Source organism: Phyllobates terribilis, unplaced genomic scaffold (genome assembly GCF_046119375.1).
Source record: "Phyllobates terribilis strain yellow unplaced genomic scaffold, ASM4611937v1 Scaffold_13__5_contigs__length_258822181, whole genome shotgun sequence".
NCBI classification, from domain to species: domain Eukaryota; kingdom Metazoa; phylum Chordata; class Amphibia; order Anura; family Dendrobatidae; genus Phyllobates; species Phyllobates terribilis.
The window spans coordinates 156880800-156898303 of record NW_027362773.1 but is presented as its reverse complement, the minus strand read 5'-3'; the positions used below and the strand labels follow the sequence as shown (position 1 = coordinate 156898303).

General features: G+C 44.9%; 1 protein-coding gene across 1 annotated transcript; it reads right to left on the bottom strand.

Moving 5' to 3' along the window:
* Window positions 1–362: 362 nt before the first annotated feature.
* Window positions 363–8669, bottom strand: FGF3 (fibroblast growth factor 3). The gene is made up of 3 exons (XM_073659551.1): window positions 8104–8669; window positions 3743–3846; window positions 363–1751 (listed from the first exon to the last, which is right to left on the bottom strand). Exons 1-3 carry the CDS (start codon window positions 8375–8377, stop codon window positions 1419–1421), a joined length of 711 nt encoding a protein of 236 aa, XP_073515652.1. The 5' UTR covers window positions 8378–8669; the 3' UTR covers window positions 363–1418.
* Between the last annotated feature and the right edge of the window lie 8835 nt (window positions 8670–17504).

Here is a 17504-nt window from a genome sequence, read left to right as displayed (position 1 = left end):
AATTTTCCAAAATGTTATTTCTACCTTTTGGCTCCATATGTCCTGATATATCATCTGGACCGAGTTGTCTTCACCAGTCAAGTCTTTTTAGTATTAGTAAGTCTAGTAATGATCTAGTATTGTTCTATTGTATTTCTGTTAAAAAAAATGTGCACATTGTTCTTTGTGTGGACCTTAAAAACTAATGAGGACACATGTCGTACGTCTGGTAGCCACCCTTCCAGTTTTCCACACTGGACACACTTGGAAAGATTCCTCTTGTTTCACGTATTTCAATTCATCAACTCAGCCAATATTAATAAATATATTTTAATACTTGCCCTCCTGTACAACCCTTAACTTCGTTTCCAATATCTAATGTTAGTGACGTACAAGAAATAAACCCTTGTAGTTCCGTATTGGCTTAATAGGGCCAGCGAACAATAAAGAGACACAGTCTTCTAGTGGAATGTGAGGTAGAACAAGCGACCGTCCGGAGCACGGTGTCCTGATATCAAGGATGAGATTAGGATAAAAACATATGGAGAAAGCAAGTACATAACAAAACTTCTCAAGAACCTGTCTCCCAGTCATTGCGGAGGAAGGGAATGGAATGAGACGATTTTCGCAGAAAATTTGACCTGAGCAACCTTCCGGCTTGGTGGTTCCAAATGTTCCTATCATTTGTATAGTCATCCCTCACTTTACAATACCCTGTTATGGTTGTTAACGTTCACCATGGCTTGACCATCTGAAAGTGGTGGTCTACAGTGGCGCCAGTCCAGAAATGATACCCAAAGCTGGTACAGCCAGCAATCAGTGACCTGCTGGTTGGTATAAATTATGGGTAAGGTGTAAGGAAATCAATAGATTGCTCTTGGAAGACCCTTGGTGGAGGTAGAGAAGACCTTGGTGGAGGTAGAGAAGACCTTGATGGATGTGTGTAGAGGAAGCCACCAGGGACTTTCATAAACATGTGGTATAAAGTGATCCATTTATAAGCAGCCATATATGTGTAAAACAGATAATACAGAAAATAATACACCTTGGAAATGAAGGGTTCACTTAATATTGTAAAGTGAGGGATCACTGCGTTAGGGAACCGAAGTCCCCAAAATGACCAGGTTGCAAGTACAATTTTATAAGCTGGATTTTGGTCCTTCAGCTGGATGAACCTAGAGTCACATTTGAAGACAAATCTCACAATAGACATTGGCCAGTCTAACCGGAAAATGGTATTGAGATGCGTATCAGACCTGCCAACGACCACTAGTGCATCGGCCATGTTAGAAGACGCGAGAATAAATTATTAGGTATCCATGTACCATAAAGAGAGCAGTGGAGGTAATCCATGATAGATTCTACAAAGTATAACAGCTGTCGAAGTTCACAATCCGCGTCCAAGATTGGGAAGACCATCCTTCATCTCTCGAGTCTCTTCAATGTCCTCTTCTCTGTCTCCCGTTGTTTTTCTGTGACTTTGGAAAAGTTTCTCTATGCTTTACGTTTGTGTGAAAAATCCTCACTGCGTCATGGTCTTTGTTGTCAAGTACTCTCGGTAAGAAGAGCGAGGATTTTTGAGTCCGCCGCGTCTTAAAACCTCTTCGTGGTCGTCCTTTGCCATTGATGGACAAATACCAGAGTCTTTCCGCGCTGGCCTTGCGTTTTGTCCCAGCTCCGTTTGGAACTGTCCTGTGTAATCGGGATGCATATGTATTATATCCGAGTTCGTGGATCCTCTCTACAAACTCACATTCGGGACTGTAGGTCTCCTGAAATAGAACATGAGCGATTAAATGAGTAAGAAGGAACCAACAAGAATAATGTGCAGTCTACATTCACTACTTAGGGTGTTGAGGGAGGGCAATGGCCCTTCACAGTTGACCAAGTGAGTGTCAAATTATTATGTTGATTGTGCAATCCACAGAAAACCAAACGGAGGCAATGCTCTGTATGGGAGGATTCAAAGAATCTCTGATCCCGTTTATTTTGCTTAGAATTTTATATTGTTTTGAGTTTATTAATGTCCAATCATGTACTGCCGTACTACAGGCTTGAACCAATGTTAATACAATTATTACGGAAACACATATATGGTCATATTATCGTTAGTTCGAAGCACGCTGGAAATTTACAAGGTCAATCCTGGCCTAGACTAGTTAGATAACGGGAGCAGAGTGTCTGACAAAATGTTCTTGAGATAAAAAGTTAGTGTGAGAAAGTTCCATGGGAAAAGAAAGAAAGAAGCATGTTATGCAAGGAGTGATAATACGATTTTAAAGCAAGCAGACAAAATGGAGTTGCTCTAGCATGAGTATCAATATGCCCTTTACACTTGGATAGCATGAATATTAATATGTCCTTAACGAGGGTATCATTGACCCAAAGAGGCCAGAGGAAGTGACTCTCCTGCTCTTCTTAAAACCTTGGAAACAGTCCTGCTGCTCTGTCCATGGGGTCAGAGTTATTGGTAATGTAACACCTTTTGGCTCCACTGATTGACTGGAAGGGGTCAGCTACGTGGAAGGTTATTTTCCTGACTCTTGATTTGCATATCTAGGGGACAGTTTCTGACCACAAGGCACAATGAAGATGCTTTCATATAAAGAAGCCTTTTTTGTTGACCAGTTTGGTATATCAAGGGGTTGTCCACGTGTCACTCCCTTTGGTTGCAAGGATCACATGTCCTGTAATCTGCAGGGAATCCAAGCAGCACAACCAGTGGTCAAATGAAGTATTACATGTTCGCTATTGAAATCAGTGGGCTATTCATGTAATGCATCGGAGTGTCAAGTCCTCCAGAGTGAGGGACCTTTTTTTGTAATTGTTCTCTTATCCTGTTGATTGATGGAGGTCTAGACTAGGGGACTCCCTAAAGCTAGAATACTCCAAACAGGCAAACCCCTTAAATAATACTTCTCCCTACACTCCTCTGCCTATTTAAAATGTATGCACGCTCAACTTAATTGTGCATACAGGTATAAGGGGGGCTTGAAAGGACTATATGTTGGCTAAACAAACAATTCGCTGACAGCTAGTGATATTTTAGGTCTACACCGCCATCATGGTGTCCGTAGAGGTTCATAGTGATGGTTTTTTTTGCATAGAGGGTCACTGTAATGGAATGATCTGATATTTGAAGGAATGAATGACCACATCGCCGTCCAGGAAAGAAGGGTCTGCTGTCAATTCCTTTCCCACTTGATAATAATTTTCCTATAGGGAACTAATAGTAGATTGGATGGGCCGGGTTCCCTTTCTCTTAGAGCCCCATTGCAGCTGCATCACCTGCTTTTATGTAATTTCTAGTCCTCTAGGTGGCACTATTTTTAGGTTGAAAAAAAATATATGCTTGGTCAAAAAATATAAAAATAACAAAAAAAAAAAGTAAAAAAAATACTCTAAGGTGGGAAACAGAATGGCATCAGTTTGATGTCTTTGTGTCCTAGTTAAAAGGGAAGTGTTAAATCCCACCTTGTATGACTGGTTGCGGGTATTTTGCAGGTTGCGGTGTCGGTAAAATAAACACGACGCGCGATCCTAAGGAAGTTCCGTCATGTGTGATGGTTCTGTGTGTGTGTTTGAATATCCGTGGATTACTACAACCCCATCTAAGCCAACCTGATGCCTCCCTCTTAGCCAAAGAGAAGCAAAACAAACACAAGACGATGCAGGCAGAGCTACTGTTGCAAAAGTAAAGATTCGGGTTCCTGGGATTTAGCTTCGAGGAGTAAAAGGTGTTTGTGCGTTTCAGAATACTCACTGAGGCGTAAAGTCTCCCTCTTTTGTTCATAGCCAGGTATCTCCCAGAGAACAGTCCTTTGATGGCGACAATTCCCACATCCACCGCCGTTATTTCTAGAATACCTTGAAATAAACAAAACACAATGTTTAATCCCCCTCTGCCAAGCAGAACTTCCCATGTATGAAATGTATCTCTATAGAGCGGGCGGTAACGTATCACCGTGAGCGCGGATCCCCAAACAACGCCAGATTCAGGAACTTTTAGCTGCTTTTATAGCACTAAAATTCCAGAATGTCTAGTTCTTATATATTAATATTATATATTTTCTTTTTCTATTTTTTATTTTTTTTATTTATTCTATATTTTCTTTTTCTATTTTTTTATTTTTTTTTATTTTTTTTTATTTGGGAGTTCAACTTTTATGTTGTTTTTCTATATATAAATATAAATATTTTGTTGATTTGTTTACATTTCTATGGAGTTCTATAATAAATAGTTTTGTTTTTCTTTAATTAAAAGTTTCAAAAATTTTAGCCCACCTAAGTTTACAAAAAACACCATACCGAATTTTATGATTCATTCGTTTATTATTATTATTTTTTAATATAATATATATATATAATATACTTTTTGGCATATTTTTAGTACATATTTGTTGTTTTTTGTCAATTTATTTTGGATTTTTAAAAGAAAAAAAGAAAGAACAGATCTATAATTGGTTGTCATTCATCACTCCGGGGCTTTAAACTGACCACAAAATATATATATACGGTATATAAAAAATGTTATTATTTAAAAAAAAAAAAAAACCCTCTTGCTTGGCTATTTGTTAACTATGATTTATCGTGATCTGCATTTTGTTATTTGATGAACAAAATAAGATCAGTCTTGATCAACTGTCCCATTTTTTTTTACACTGAAGACAATGCTAATTGATTTAAAACACATATTGATCATGATGGATCCGTTTTTCCTCATTTGACGTTAATGGGTGATTTTCAAAGGATTTTTTAAATTTTTTTATTTGAAATTAATTGCAAATTAATTTAAATAGATGTCAATTAATTTGTCAATTTTTTTGTCAGTCGTCGAGCCAAATATGTGCACCAAAAAAAAACCCACAATCCATGATGAGTGAAGTGAGTTGGGGAAGGACTGATGGCTAAAATTAAATCTGATTACATTTGTTTTTTCATATTTTTGGGATCAATCTTTTTTTTTTCTCCACTGAAATTAAAGTATATACTTTTATAGTACATGTGTTTTTTTAATTAATTTGGAACGCAATTGATAATCGTTATCAACAATGAATTTCTTCATCTAACCAAATGTAACGAATTGATGAGTTTGTGAACCCACCTGGTCTTATGTTTAATGTAGAATTACTTTACTTTCTTACACCATATAATTAAAGTAAGTGCCCCTTCACGTCTTTTCTGCTTGACCATCTATTATCTGTACGAGAGATACCTCTAAAAGCTTTCCCTGAGACCAGTTGCCTTTTAGGAAATCGAGGTTTTCCCCTCTCTCCTCCCCAATCCTTTGAGGTTTCCTAATCTCTGTTTGCCATCAAAAGAAAGAGAGTATAAATGTTTTAAAAGTTTTCGGGGATTAGAAAAACAAATGCAATATTTTTGCAGGGTATTAGTGGCACACTTAGATCGATGTGGGGCAAAAGGAGTCAGATTTAATCTTGACAATCCCAAAACGCTGGGATAATGCATGACAACAAATAGGCGGCACAGTTCATTTGTTTTATTGAGCGTAAGAAGCTTTAGCCGGACCTGAACGTATTCAGTGCCAGAGGGTCTTGTATATTGTTGCAGCGAGGCCTCCTAGGGGAGATCACCTTGTAATTTGTTACAAGGGTTGCTTCATCGTGTTTCTGCGGCTATTTGAAAAGCATGTCCAAATGTGGAGAATCGATTGGTGTGGGATATCAAGCCCCCCCCCCTGAGCTGAGCTTGATCTGGCTTTATGGATCAATGTCTCAGTATTCTCTTACATCCCCATATTGTGTCACTGCCGGTCTTCATTACGTCATTTTTTGTAATGTATATGAATTCTTGCACTGAAGTCCGTATTACCTTTATATTACCATATAAATCGAGAAAGCTATAACATATTAACGGAATGACACATTAGATAAGCCAATACACATGAATATTATACATGTCGGCGATATATAGACGATTACTTTTTTTTACTTCATTTCCGATATTGACCTAAAATGATATAGATTCACTAAGATTTAGCATTTGATGTATGTAGGATCCATTATTGACATGAAACCGAGTGAACCTGCAGATGTAGCAGAGCTGAGTTTGTCATCTATGAACATTTAGCATATAGTGATTACATTTGTCAATTAGGATAACAGTCGGGTTACCTGCACATTGTGATATTACTAAGTGACAAACTCAGCTCTGTTACACCTGTATATGGTAAGATTATATAGAGTTTAATGAGTATGTCACAAGTGAGCCTAACAGCAAAGACTTTATTCTGTCTTTTGGCTTTCAGGAAAGCTAGGATAGTGGACAAAACTCTGAATGTAACAGCATGCTAGACTAATCTATTGTTCTAGTACACAGCCTTTTTTTCTTTTTTTTTTGCTTGCAAAAAACACAGCTTATCTGCTGTTAAACAAATGACCTGTTAGGAGAAGCAGCCGAGGGATGAAGGTACATCCTTTCCCTACAGGTTTATTCAGAGAAAGGCACAGTGAGAGGGAGATAATGCTTCACCGGCTCATTCCTTCCTACATCTTATGGATGAAATAAGAGACTGCATGAAAAAGAGACTCGCGATGTCTGTCCATTAATCAAGAAAATATTTGTTTCTACGTCTAGACCTCACAAGATAACTTCCTCAGATTCCTTCCAGTCCAGAACCTTAGCCCGCCATATTTTATACTGAGAACGATCATGTATGGAAATGATTCGGTCGCAAGTGTTACAATGTTGCAAATCTCATTCTTGTTTATTAATTGTATCAGAGAAGGACAATTTGTATATTCACGACATCCAAACTGTAAGCTGTAGACGCGGTGATGATTGTGGTTTGGGACGGATCGTCCATCTTATCTGTCATATGCAGGTAATGGGAATGGCCCTATATAATAATAATAATAATCTAGCGATAGAGAATGGACAACTGGTGGAAAAAGGTTGAACTTGATGGAACTAAATATTTTTTCAACCTATATAACTATATATAATAAGCTCTAGTAGTTACGAGAAACGATTCTTAATGTTCCAAAGTCAAGTACTCCCTACTGAAATAACTGATGGAACAGTACCCCCAGGGTATGGGGATAGCAGAGTACCCTGAGGGTATGGGGATAGCAGAGTACCCTGAGGGTATGGGGATAGCAGAGTACCTCCAGGGTATAGGGATAGCAGGGTACCCCCAGGGTATGGGTATAGCAGAGTACCCTGAGGGTATGGGGATAGCAGAGTACCCTGAGGGTATGGTGATAGCAGAGTACACCCAGCGTATGGGGATAGCAGAGTACCCCCCAGGGTATAGGGATAGCAGAGTACCCCCAGGGTAGGTATGGGGATAGCCGAGTACCCCCAGGGTAGGTATGGGGATAGCCGAGTGCCCCCAGGGTAGGTATGGGGATAGCCGAGTGCCCCCAGGGTAGGTATGGGGATAGCCGAGTGCCCCCAGGGTAGGTATGGTGATAGCCGAGTGCCCCCAGGGTAGGTATGGGGATAGCCGAGTGCCCCCAGGGTAGGTATGGGGATAGCCGAGTGCCCCCAGGGTAGGTAGGGGGATAGCCGAGTGCCCCCAGGGTAGGTAGGGGGATAGCCGAGTGCCCCCAGGGTAGGTAGGGGGATAGCCGAGTGCCCCCAGGGTAGGTAGGGGGATAGCCGAGTGCCCCCAGGGTAGGGGGATAGCCGAGTGCCCCCAGGGTAGGAGGATAGCAGGGTACCCCCAGGGTAAGAGGATAGCAGGGTACCCCCAGGGTACGGGGCTAGCAGAGTACCCCCAGGGTATGGGGATAGCAGAGTACCCCCTATAGGCTTGCTGTGTATACTCTGGGGTATGTGTAACATTGGTTGAGGACCTAATATACAGGCAATATGATAGATATGAAGGTTATTGTATGTAACAGAAAGGTATATAGACATTATAGAAGAGTAACTATGTATATGCAGAGAGACAGGTACATAATATTTATAAATATAGACTATTTAGCTATCCATATATATATCAATCTATATAGTTTGAGACGGATCCATAGATATAGAATGTAACGGATAGATATGGATAAATAGATACATAGAAATAGACTGTTACAAATGACTGATCTGTAGATATGAATATATACAAAGATAAAAATATTTTATCCGTTCGACATTCGCACTTACTGAAGACGCTGTTCTTCTCGAGAGTTCCATTAATTTTTCCGTTCAGATGAATCTGTAGGTGATACTTAGTCGCACAATAAAGCTTCCTATGTCGAGGTGCTCCTCCAAGGTGTTCGTAAACCCCACCGCGTCCTCCCGCATCGCGTCTTAGCCTGGGGTCGCACAGTTTGCCTCTGGCACAAGGCACCTTAGCCGTACCGGACAAAGCCTTAGCCCAGGATACCTGCCGACCAAGATCGAAACAACTGAGCAACAAGATCCAGATTATAACCATTGTGGCATGGCCGAAATACTGAAGGCTGGAAGGCTGGAAGCAAATGTCACAAGGGGTCCCATTAAAGAAGTCTTGTTAGCAGCTCTCTAAGTAGCAAGTCACACTAGTCTGATGCATGAGACAATGGAAGTGTTATCTGACCTTTTATCTGTCTCGTCTTGATCTTCTAAGTAAATAGATGTCAAAGAGGGCTGCAGGTTCATGGATTAGTGGCAGCGCTCAGGGTTTAACCATCTCTTCCGAATTTTATGAGTTTACAAGAAATAGTGGTGCTCAACTGCACTGAAATAAAAGACCCCCCCCCCCCTCCTCCCCTTGCAACAATAGACAGATCCCGACCAATTGATACAAAGGAGGCAGGCAAGGTATCAGTCTTGTGTGAACGAAAAGTGCAGGCTGGATAAAATTACACAGCGCTACTTACAGTGGCTCAGTGCAAAAAAAAAAAGAAAAGAAAGAAAAGCCACATCACAAAGAGTCAGCAGCCCGTCAGAGGAGAAGAGGGTCTGCACCCGCCTCTGCCGCCTTCAAAGATAAGAAAAAAACAATTATACATATGAAAATTATACACTGGGGATTTTAAGAGAATGGTCTCTGCTCCGATCAATCCCCCCCCCCCCCCATCACAATAAGTGACAACCAGGATGAAGGATGCTGGAAAGAAACGACCAGGGGAAATCGCTCTTAAAAAATGCACATGTGAAAGGCGCATATGAAAAGGAGGCAGACGTGGGATGGTGGGGAGGCCGGGCCTCTATTTTAACACACATTGAAAGGCAATTTATTTCAATTGTAAAAGACCCTTTCCTTTAGGTCAATTTGTTAGTATCAATGAGACTAATGAGCTTTCACTGGACAGTGGGGAGAAAAGAAGTGTTGATTCATTACCTCTGAGAGGAACTGGATGGATCATGTGGATTGCCAGGCAGCAAGAAGATTTATGGCCCATAGCAGGCTGACACTTCAAGGAAATGTCCACCTACTAACACCTGGTCATTTTTAGATCCTAAATTCTGGAGCTTTAAATCCACTGTAAAGATATAAAGTTAAGGAGTATCTGTCCTTTCACACAAATCGTATAAAATGTACGATGTTGTTTCCCTCATTCCCCACAAGATAAAATGCTTTTGCTGCGTATGCCAGTCCCATATGTCCAGGAACAATCCCAAATCTTATTCTCTACAGCTTAGCATCCACTCCAATGACTTGAACTGGAAGCTTGCTTTTCTGTTATTCCTGTATATTCAGCATGGTAGGAGAGCAGGAGCAGAGAGACAAAGACTTGACCCCACTTCCTGTAGAGAGAGACACAGACCCAACCTTACTTCCTGTAGAGAGAGGCAAAGACCTGTAACCCACTTCCTGTAGAGAGACAAAGACCCGACCCCACTTCCTGTACAGAGACAGAGACCCGACCGCACTTCCTGTAGAGTGGTAGACCTGCCCCCACTTCCTGTAGAGAGACAGAAACCCGACCCCACTTTCTGTAGAGTGGTAGACCTGCCCCCACTTCCTGTAGAGAGGCAAAAACCTGTAACCCACTTCCTGTAGAGAGACAAAGACCCGCCCCCACTTCCTGCAGAGAGACAGAGACCCGACCCCACTTTCTGTAGAGTGGTAGACCCGCCCCCACTTCCTGTAGAGAGACAAAGACCCGCCCCCACTTCCTGTAGAGAGACAAAGACCCGCCCCCACTTCCTGTAGAGAGACACAGACCCGCCCCCACTTCCTGTAGAGAGACAAAGACCCGCCCCCACTTCCTGTAGAGAGAGTGACTTCCACTCCTCTCCACTTCCTGTAGAGAGACAAAGACCCAACCCTACTTCAGACTTGCCTCCACTTCCTGTAGAGAAGCAAAGACCCGCTACCACTTCTTGTAGAGAGACAAAGACCCGCCCCCACTCCATTTAATCCGGTTTCTCTGCTACTAAAGATGGATTATGCTTAGCAAAAGACAGTAGAGAATAAGTTAAATAGATGGGAGACCCCACGTGTCTGGCAATTTGTTTATAAATGATGTTGTTCTATGCCCAAAAAATGTCCCCAAAGTGATTTGCAGGTTGCCCATTTGTCACTTGTCTATCAAATGAGATCACGTTGTTTGGACGTATACTGAGATATCATTGAGTTCAATTAATGAACAGTATGCACTAAGCTCCTGAGCTCCTCCTAGTGGTTGCTGATGGCAGCCAGCGTGTTCTTGTTTAAATGAATCTCTGAAATTTTAATACATTTTTTTTAAGATTCGGAAATGTGATAAAATAAAATCCATGCAGCATCAGCACAAAGGCCAGCAATTGTCATCAGCTGTCCCGTGTAAGTAATAGCATCGCTGCAGCAAAACAGGGCAAATACCAGTGCGGACCACCAAAGCATTTGTGCTGCAGGTATTCAGCAGGTGAGCAGCATTGGTTATTTTTTTTGCTTTTATCACATTTCCTTGTCTTGGGTCATTTTTTTTTTAACTCTAGGAAAATCCCATTAAAAAAAATCCCAAAATATTTTTACAAAAGCCAGAGCTCAATTTTTTATCAGCATTAAATCTGCTCAGGGTTAAATAATAGGATTTGCCTGTAAGCTTCACTGTATATGTTACTATGTATCTGCTAGATATTCATCTCTTGGGGCAATCGTGATAACATCCTTCTGTTTATCTACCAATAGATATTTCTGTTCCATGGATTTCGGAATCCCCCGTTTATGTTGTCATTGACCTTGATCGTCCAGGGCCATTTCCAGGCTCTGTGCAGTAGAGTAAGACGGCTTACAAGATTCCCTTACACGTCGGGTCCTCGCCAAGTCAGGCGTTCACTCATCACTTACTCAGAAACTTGATAAAACGCTCTCATGAACATTCATAACATTTGGAGGACCCATAGAGCAAAAAAAAAGTTTTGATTATTAGAAGACCCTTTTTTTGCTAGCCAAATATTAACTCACAGTGAGTTCTCTGCAGTCATTGTTACTTCATCCTCAGTACTTTACCTTAAAGGGAATCAGTCAGCACTTATTTGCTACGTAATCTAGCAGCTGTATGATATAGGGGCTGAGACCCTGATTCCAGCGATGTATCACATTGTAGCAGTTGTGATAGAATCCCTGTTTTCTCTGCTGCAGATCTAGCATAGCTCTGAATGCTGAGCCCTGCATAACCCCGCCCAAATCACTGATTGGCAGTTTCCTGTATATACTGTGTAGAAAGGTGTGGTTGGACCAGGAGGCTCGAGGCAGCTAGTCTTGTAGTGATAATCTCCTGCTAATAAAACACTGATTGTATTGAAACCACAAAACACAGCCCAGTAAGTGACGCATTCCTGGGAATCAAGGTGTCACGCATGGTATGGAAAAGACTAAGTGCAACACGAAAGGAAGAGGGGAAGACAGCCAAAACGCTAGAGTAAGGGGGAGTGGAGACCTCCTAGACTGATCTGATATCACCCTGTCTCCCTTATTGTCCCTATATTGGTTCCTCACCAATCACCGTACAGGAACCTAAACCCTCTATTTCTCTAGAGCTAGGCCCTGGATAGGGATGGGGGGCACTAGTCAGTCTCCACTAACAACTAAAAACAACAAGGGAGACAAACACGGGGGAAAGTAACTTAGCTTTAGCCGACTTCAGAGAGATTGCACCACATGTTCTCCTAACACCAGAGAGGATGTAAGCAGACAGCAATAGCTCCAAGCCTTCACAAGGAAACATGTGAATATCACCCGCTCCTCCCTGCAGCAAACTGAAAGTATTTAAACACTCAGGCCTGGGTGTCAATTAGAAGGAGGAAGGTAGCCACTGGGTCCTAGAGTGAGACAGATCTAAGAAGGTGTCTCTAATGCTAAACGAAGAGATCTTCTGCAACCAACTGCAGGGCGACTGTCTATGATATCTGACACACCCATGACACAGGATCTCTGACCCTACATCATACTGTTCTCAGATCAAATAGCAAAAACCTGCTGACAGATTCTTCATCGGTGGGAATACCTCCTCCAGCAGCGATGTGTCGGGCCGGGGCGGCCACCCGCACTGCGCTGCTCCTGGTGAAGGCGCGGACTGCGTTGCGGAACAGTAATCTTGAAGCCAAGTCTGCAACCACACAGAGGATGAGCCCCTTTAACATGGGATCGTTTGGGGGAAAGCCTCAAACCACCCTAGAATAACCCATTGGGGTTAAGTTACTAGAATAGAAAGAGACGGGTCAATCCGGGCAACAAGAACCAGAATATCCTCTTTAACCCACAGTAATGCGCCCCTTTAGAAGATGACTTGTAGACCCTAACTTGCCGTTAGGGTCTATAATTAATAATCATCGTTACTTACTGACACTGTGGCCACTGGTCCGCTGTCTCCACCGGCCCATTTTCCTCTATGCTCCATCGCGTGGTCATGTGGCCATCAGCTTCATTCTCCTGTTGGGTCACTGGTTATGACTCTAGATTTTGATCATGGATTCTTAGTCTCCTAAATTGTCCATATTCCCCAACCAATGTTTAGCTGACCCAGGCTGCCTAAGGGACCCTTCCTTGCCTTCTGCCTAAACAATTAGGTACTTTAGTACCTGCCAATATCTTCTGACCTGACTTGTAGCCTGACTATGGATTATATATACTATAATCATCCCTTGCCCCCTCTTTGCAGTGAAGGGCTGCCAGGATCAGCCATAATAATTGAGGTCTCCCTACTCCTCAATAGCGGATGCCAAGAATGGCTGGCAGACCATTGACCACTTTCGACTAGGTCTCCATAAGAAAATTCTGAGGTATCACAACTATGAGCCACAATATGGTTGTGGCACAAATGTATTTGAAATAGTCGTTCCCATATGGATCATTCAGGTTGCATTGTGATCACGGTCACTAAAGTCGACATCTTGGCCAACTTTAGGTGGTATTTCACTCTGGTCTTGCTGTGTCCATAATTTGGTGTTCTCGTCAATGTATTGGAAGGATCGATTTGCCTGATGTATTCTGTAGACTGGAGATTTAGGCTAATGCTTTGTGCAGCTTTTGTGCCTATTGATGTGTGAGCCAAAGGCATGATGACAGTTCATGGTATACAATGCACTTGTTTTGGTATTGCCGACTTGTAGGCGCTCCATGTGCTGCCATATGGGGCCACTGAGCAGCATATGAACATATTGGCGCTCAGAGGTATAACATGGGCCTGTAGCTGTCTATAGATGAGACGGATCGGTAATTCGGTAGGCTTAGTATCTTTGATGTATTTGGGAGGTCCCCCAGAAACACAAGGGGCCTGGATTTGGGGGGCTATGAGCATTTCCTATAGGAGTCCCTTCGTACATGTCGCGGATTACTGCCTTCCATCAGATATTTCCTCTTTATCTTGATGACATCCTGAAAGTGATTAATAACATCCTCTTCCTTATCTTTGTGCATCACGACCTAGAAGCCTCCAGGTCAGTGATGGAGCTGGGATGGCGGCAGAACGTTCCTCAGTTGTAAACTGGTAATAAATGGAAAGGCTGATGGTCTATGACGTGTGTCTGCTTGTCATTAATGCCCAAGATCAGCCTGAAATAAACCCTCCTAAGTGTAAGACTGCGGTGATTTCTGGCCGCTGTAAAATTGTACTTTATTGCAACCATCGCGTGACCTTGGGAGGAAAAAGTTGCAGACAAGTTGTAACGAGGCAAATGTGGTACCCAAAAAGGGGGCAAATTCTGATGCAAAAATGAGCGCGGCAGTGGAACCTAAAAATGCAGAAATACTAAAAGGAGTAGCGCTAATGGGTGCAGAGGTAGCAGGAACAACAGGTGCCTGGTGCTTGTGGGGCTCAGAGGAATAAAACATTAGAACTACAGTAGGTTAGGGGCCCGTTCTCAGATTTTGCATTTAGGCCCATGAGGTTAAAGTTGGTCTATCAGCACAAAATGACTGTTCAAACCAAGCACAGGTGCTCGGTGCACCCTTGGTGTGGACAAACAGTTCAGGACATCTTCCCACCTACCTGTTTTCCATCCATCTGTGCCGTTTGTCTGGCTCCTGTAAAGACAGAGCTGTTGTGACACCCCAGGGGTCTGGTTGCCACAGTAATAGAGATATTATGTCTGAGAGCAAGTGGGAGGTTTCTCTGGTCAGGAGCCCTAAGCATGCAACACTTCCTGCCCAGACCTGGGAGGGGAGGAATCTGCCCTGATAAACAGGGTCTGGGGCGGGATTAAGTCAGTCAGAGCCTGGAGTTCAGTTCCAGACACAGGGAAAGGAAGAACTAGGAGCTCTGTAGGAGCAGGAGCGAGTGCCAGAGGCTGGAAGCTAGATAGCTCGCCTTGGCTGAAGACACTAACCCGGACACGGAGTCCGAGGCTGTGGGGACATCCAGGTCCAGCAGCAGAATCCAACCGGCAGGGGATTCCATGTCCTCTGGCTTTAGAAACCCGAAGGCACGGTCACAAGCAAGGGACCAGCACCGCCATCGTGAAGCGGAGGCTAACGGAAGGCCCCAAGTCACCGGCCATACGGGTGAGCACCACACGGTATACTCAGGGACGTGGGCTACTTCTACCCGCATAGAGCAAGGTAGCCAGGAAAGAGTGCAGATAGTCGGGGAGGCCTACAACTCCACCTGGCCAGGGGAGATCCTGCTTGCTCACAGACTGACCAGGCCCCTACTGCTAACCAGTACTCCCGGGAGGGTCTGCTTTATACCATCAGTAAAGACCCTGAACTGCACCACACGTCTCTGTGATTCCTTGCCGCACCAGCACCATTACTACTGGGACGCTCACACCATCACTCCCATCATCCACATTAGCTGCCCTGAGGCAATACTTCTCCCGTGGGGAGTTATCCCATACTCGGCTGCGCAAACAACATCAGCCTCAGCGGTCTGCAGCGCAGCGGCGGTCCCCACTGACCGCAATCCACGGGTGGCGTAGTCGGACATTTGCTATTACATTAAGACTGCCACTGGTTTGACCGCCCTGGGCACGGACCGGGTCACCGCCACGGACAACTACAACCCCCAGCGAACCGGCTCCGGGTATCCCTCTGCACAGCACAGGCCCAGGGGGCGCGTCAACTTTGGCGTAGTCGGCAGGATTTCGTGCCCGCAACCACCGGGTACTGCGTTCCTGAAAAAGACTTTTATACTTACCTGTGGTGAAGTTTCCCGCCGTCCGGAGTCGTTTCCCACCATCGTACGCCATCTTGGACCGTTTCCCGCCGTCTTCTGCCATCTTCCCGCCATCCGCAGCTGCTTCCCGCCTTCGGACGCCATCTTCAGGACGCCGCACGGGAAGAAGAGGGGCGTGGACGCCGAAAGCGCGCGAGATCCGAAGCTCCGCCCCACGCTCCGCCCCACGCTCTGACGCTGCGTAAGGTCCTGGAAGGGAGGAAGAGCGACGCTGACGTCATCGGAGCGCGACGCCAGGTCCTCAACCCCGACGATCGACTGCGGAGCCGCGGCCTACGGAAGAAGAGCATCGCAAGGTAGGCCACGGTCCACTAGGGGGGAAGTAGGATGTCGGACACCGAGGGGAGCTCCACCGCCACACCGGCCGCCAGCACAACCACTGCAGCGGTCATGCCATTCACCATGCCCTATATCCCGGGGGCAACCTCGCTACCCCAGTACTCAGGAGAGTCACATACCCTGAGTGACTTTAGGGAAAGACTTGATAGCCTCTTCCAGGTATACCCCCTCACAGAAGAGCAAAAAGTGAGCATTCTGGTGGCCCAGTTAATCGGGGCAGCCCAAAGGGAGGTAAAGTCCTGGTCACCTGGGAAGAAGAGGACTGTCAGAGAGATACTAGCCCGGCTGAAAGACACGTTTGACACCCGCACCTCAGCCGAGATAAAACTAAGATTTTATGGGTGCCAACAACGGGCACATGAAAGTATAAGAGACTATGCCCTAAACCTACAAGAGGCCCTGAGAGCCATTAAGCAGGCAGACCCTGACAGCGTGGGAAATGAAGACAAGCTGTTGACTGAACAATTTATTGAGGGTCTACTGTGCAATGCCCACCGAACCCAGTTGAGGGCAATGGCCTTACAGGACCCTGACCTGGACTTTGCACAGTTCAAGGACAGAGCCATCCGGGTGCTCCGAGAACCGGCACCAGGTGGCGCTGTGACCCACAGGCGCCCTGCTATCACTTACCACCAGGAGACGGCGCCCTTGTCTGCAGGTCCTGTGGGAGCTGATGCGCAGGCTTTGAACAATGACCCGGCAACAGACCTGCACCACCAGGTCCAAGAGCTGACTAAGAGTGTTGCCGCGCTAACCAGAACTGTGCAGTCTTTACAGGTCTCTTCTCCAGAAAAGATCCAGCTGGCATCCGGACCGGAGGAGGTCCCGTGGCGCCGACTGAGGAGGACCCCACCGGCCAGAGGAAGACCCAGCGACAGATACAACGAGGACGGACGACCAATCTGCCGCCGCTGCAATCAACCCGGACATATGGCAAGGTACTGTCATTTAAACGGGCACAACCTGGGGTAGAGGGCCAACCCCCAGGCATAAGATCATTAGGCCCATCGAACTGGCGTGACAAGTACGTAGGGGGACGTCCGGTCTTGCCTGTGGTACTGGATGGCATTCCTATGAGTGCCCTACTAGACACCGGGTCACAGGTCACCACCATCCCGTACGTGCTCTTCAAGCGGTACTGGAATGACTCGGACATAACCCGCTACCCAGATGATGACCTGAGCATTATCGCCAGCAATGGTCAGCCCGTGCCACAGATAGGATTGAAGGAAGTGACCATCAAGGTCGGTAAAGTTGAACTGCCAGCACAAGGACTGATCATTGTGGACATTGACCGTCGCGAGAGTCACCCAAAAATAACCCTAGGTACTAATGTAATCGAAAACTGTCTTGCAGAGGTGATTCTTATTTTGCAGCAGGTTGCCAAGAACGCCAGTTCCAGCCAGCAGCGTGTGCTCCAAAAAGAGATCCGGGCACTGATGAAGCGGCAACAAGTGGAACTATCTTGTGGTGAGATAGGTAGCGTGAGAATGTGTGACCCGTTCCCTATTGCCATGCCCCCGAAAAGTGAGATGATGATTTGGTGCCGGGCAGCTATTGGTCTAAGAGGTAGAGACTACCAAGCAATGGTAGAACCCGTCTACTCAGACAGTAGGCCCACCATTTTGACAGCACGGG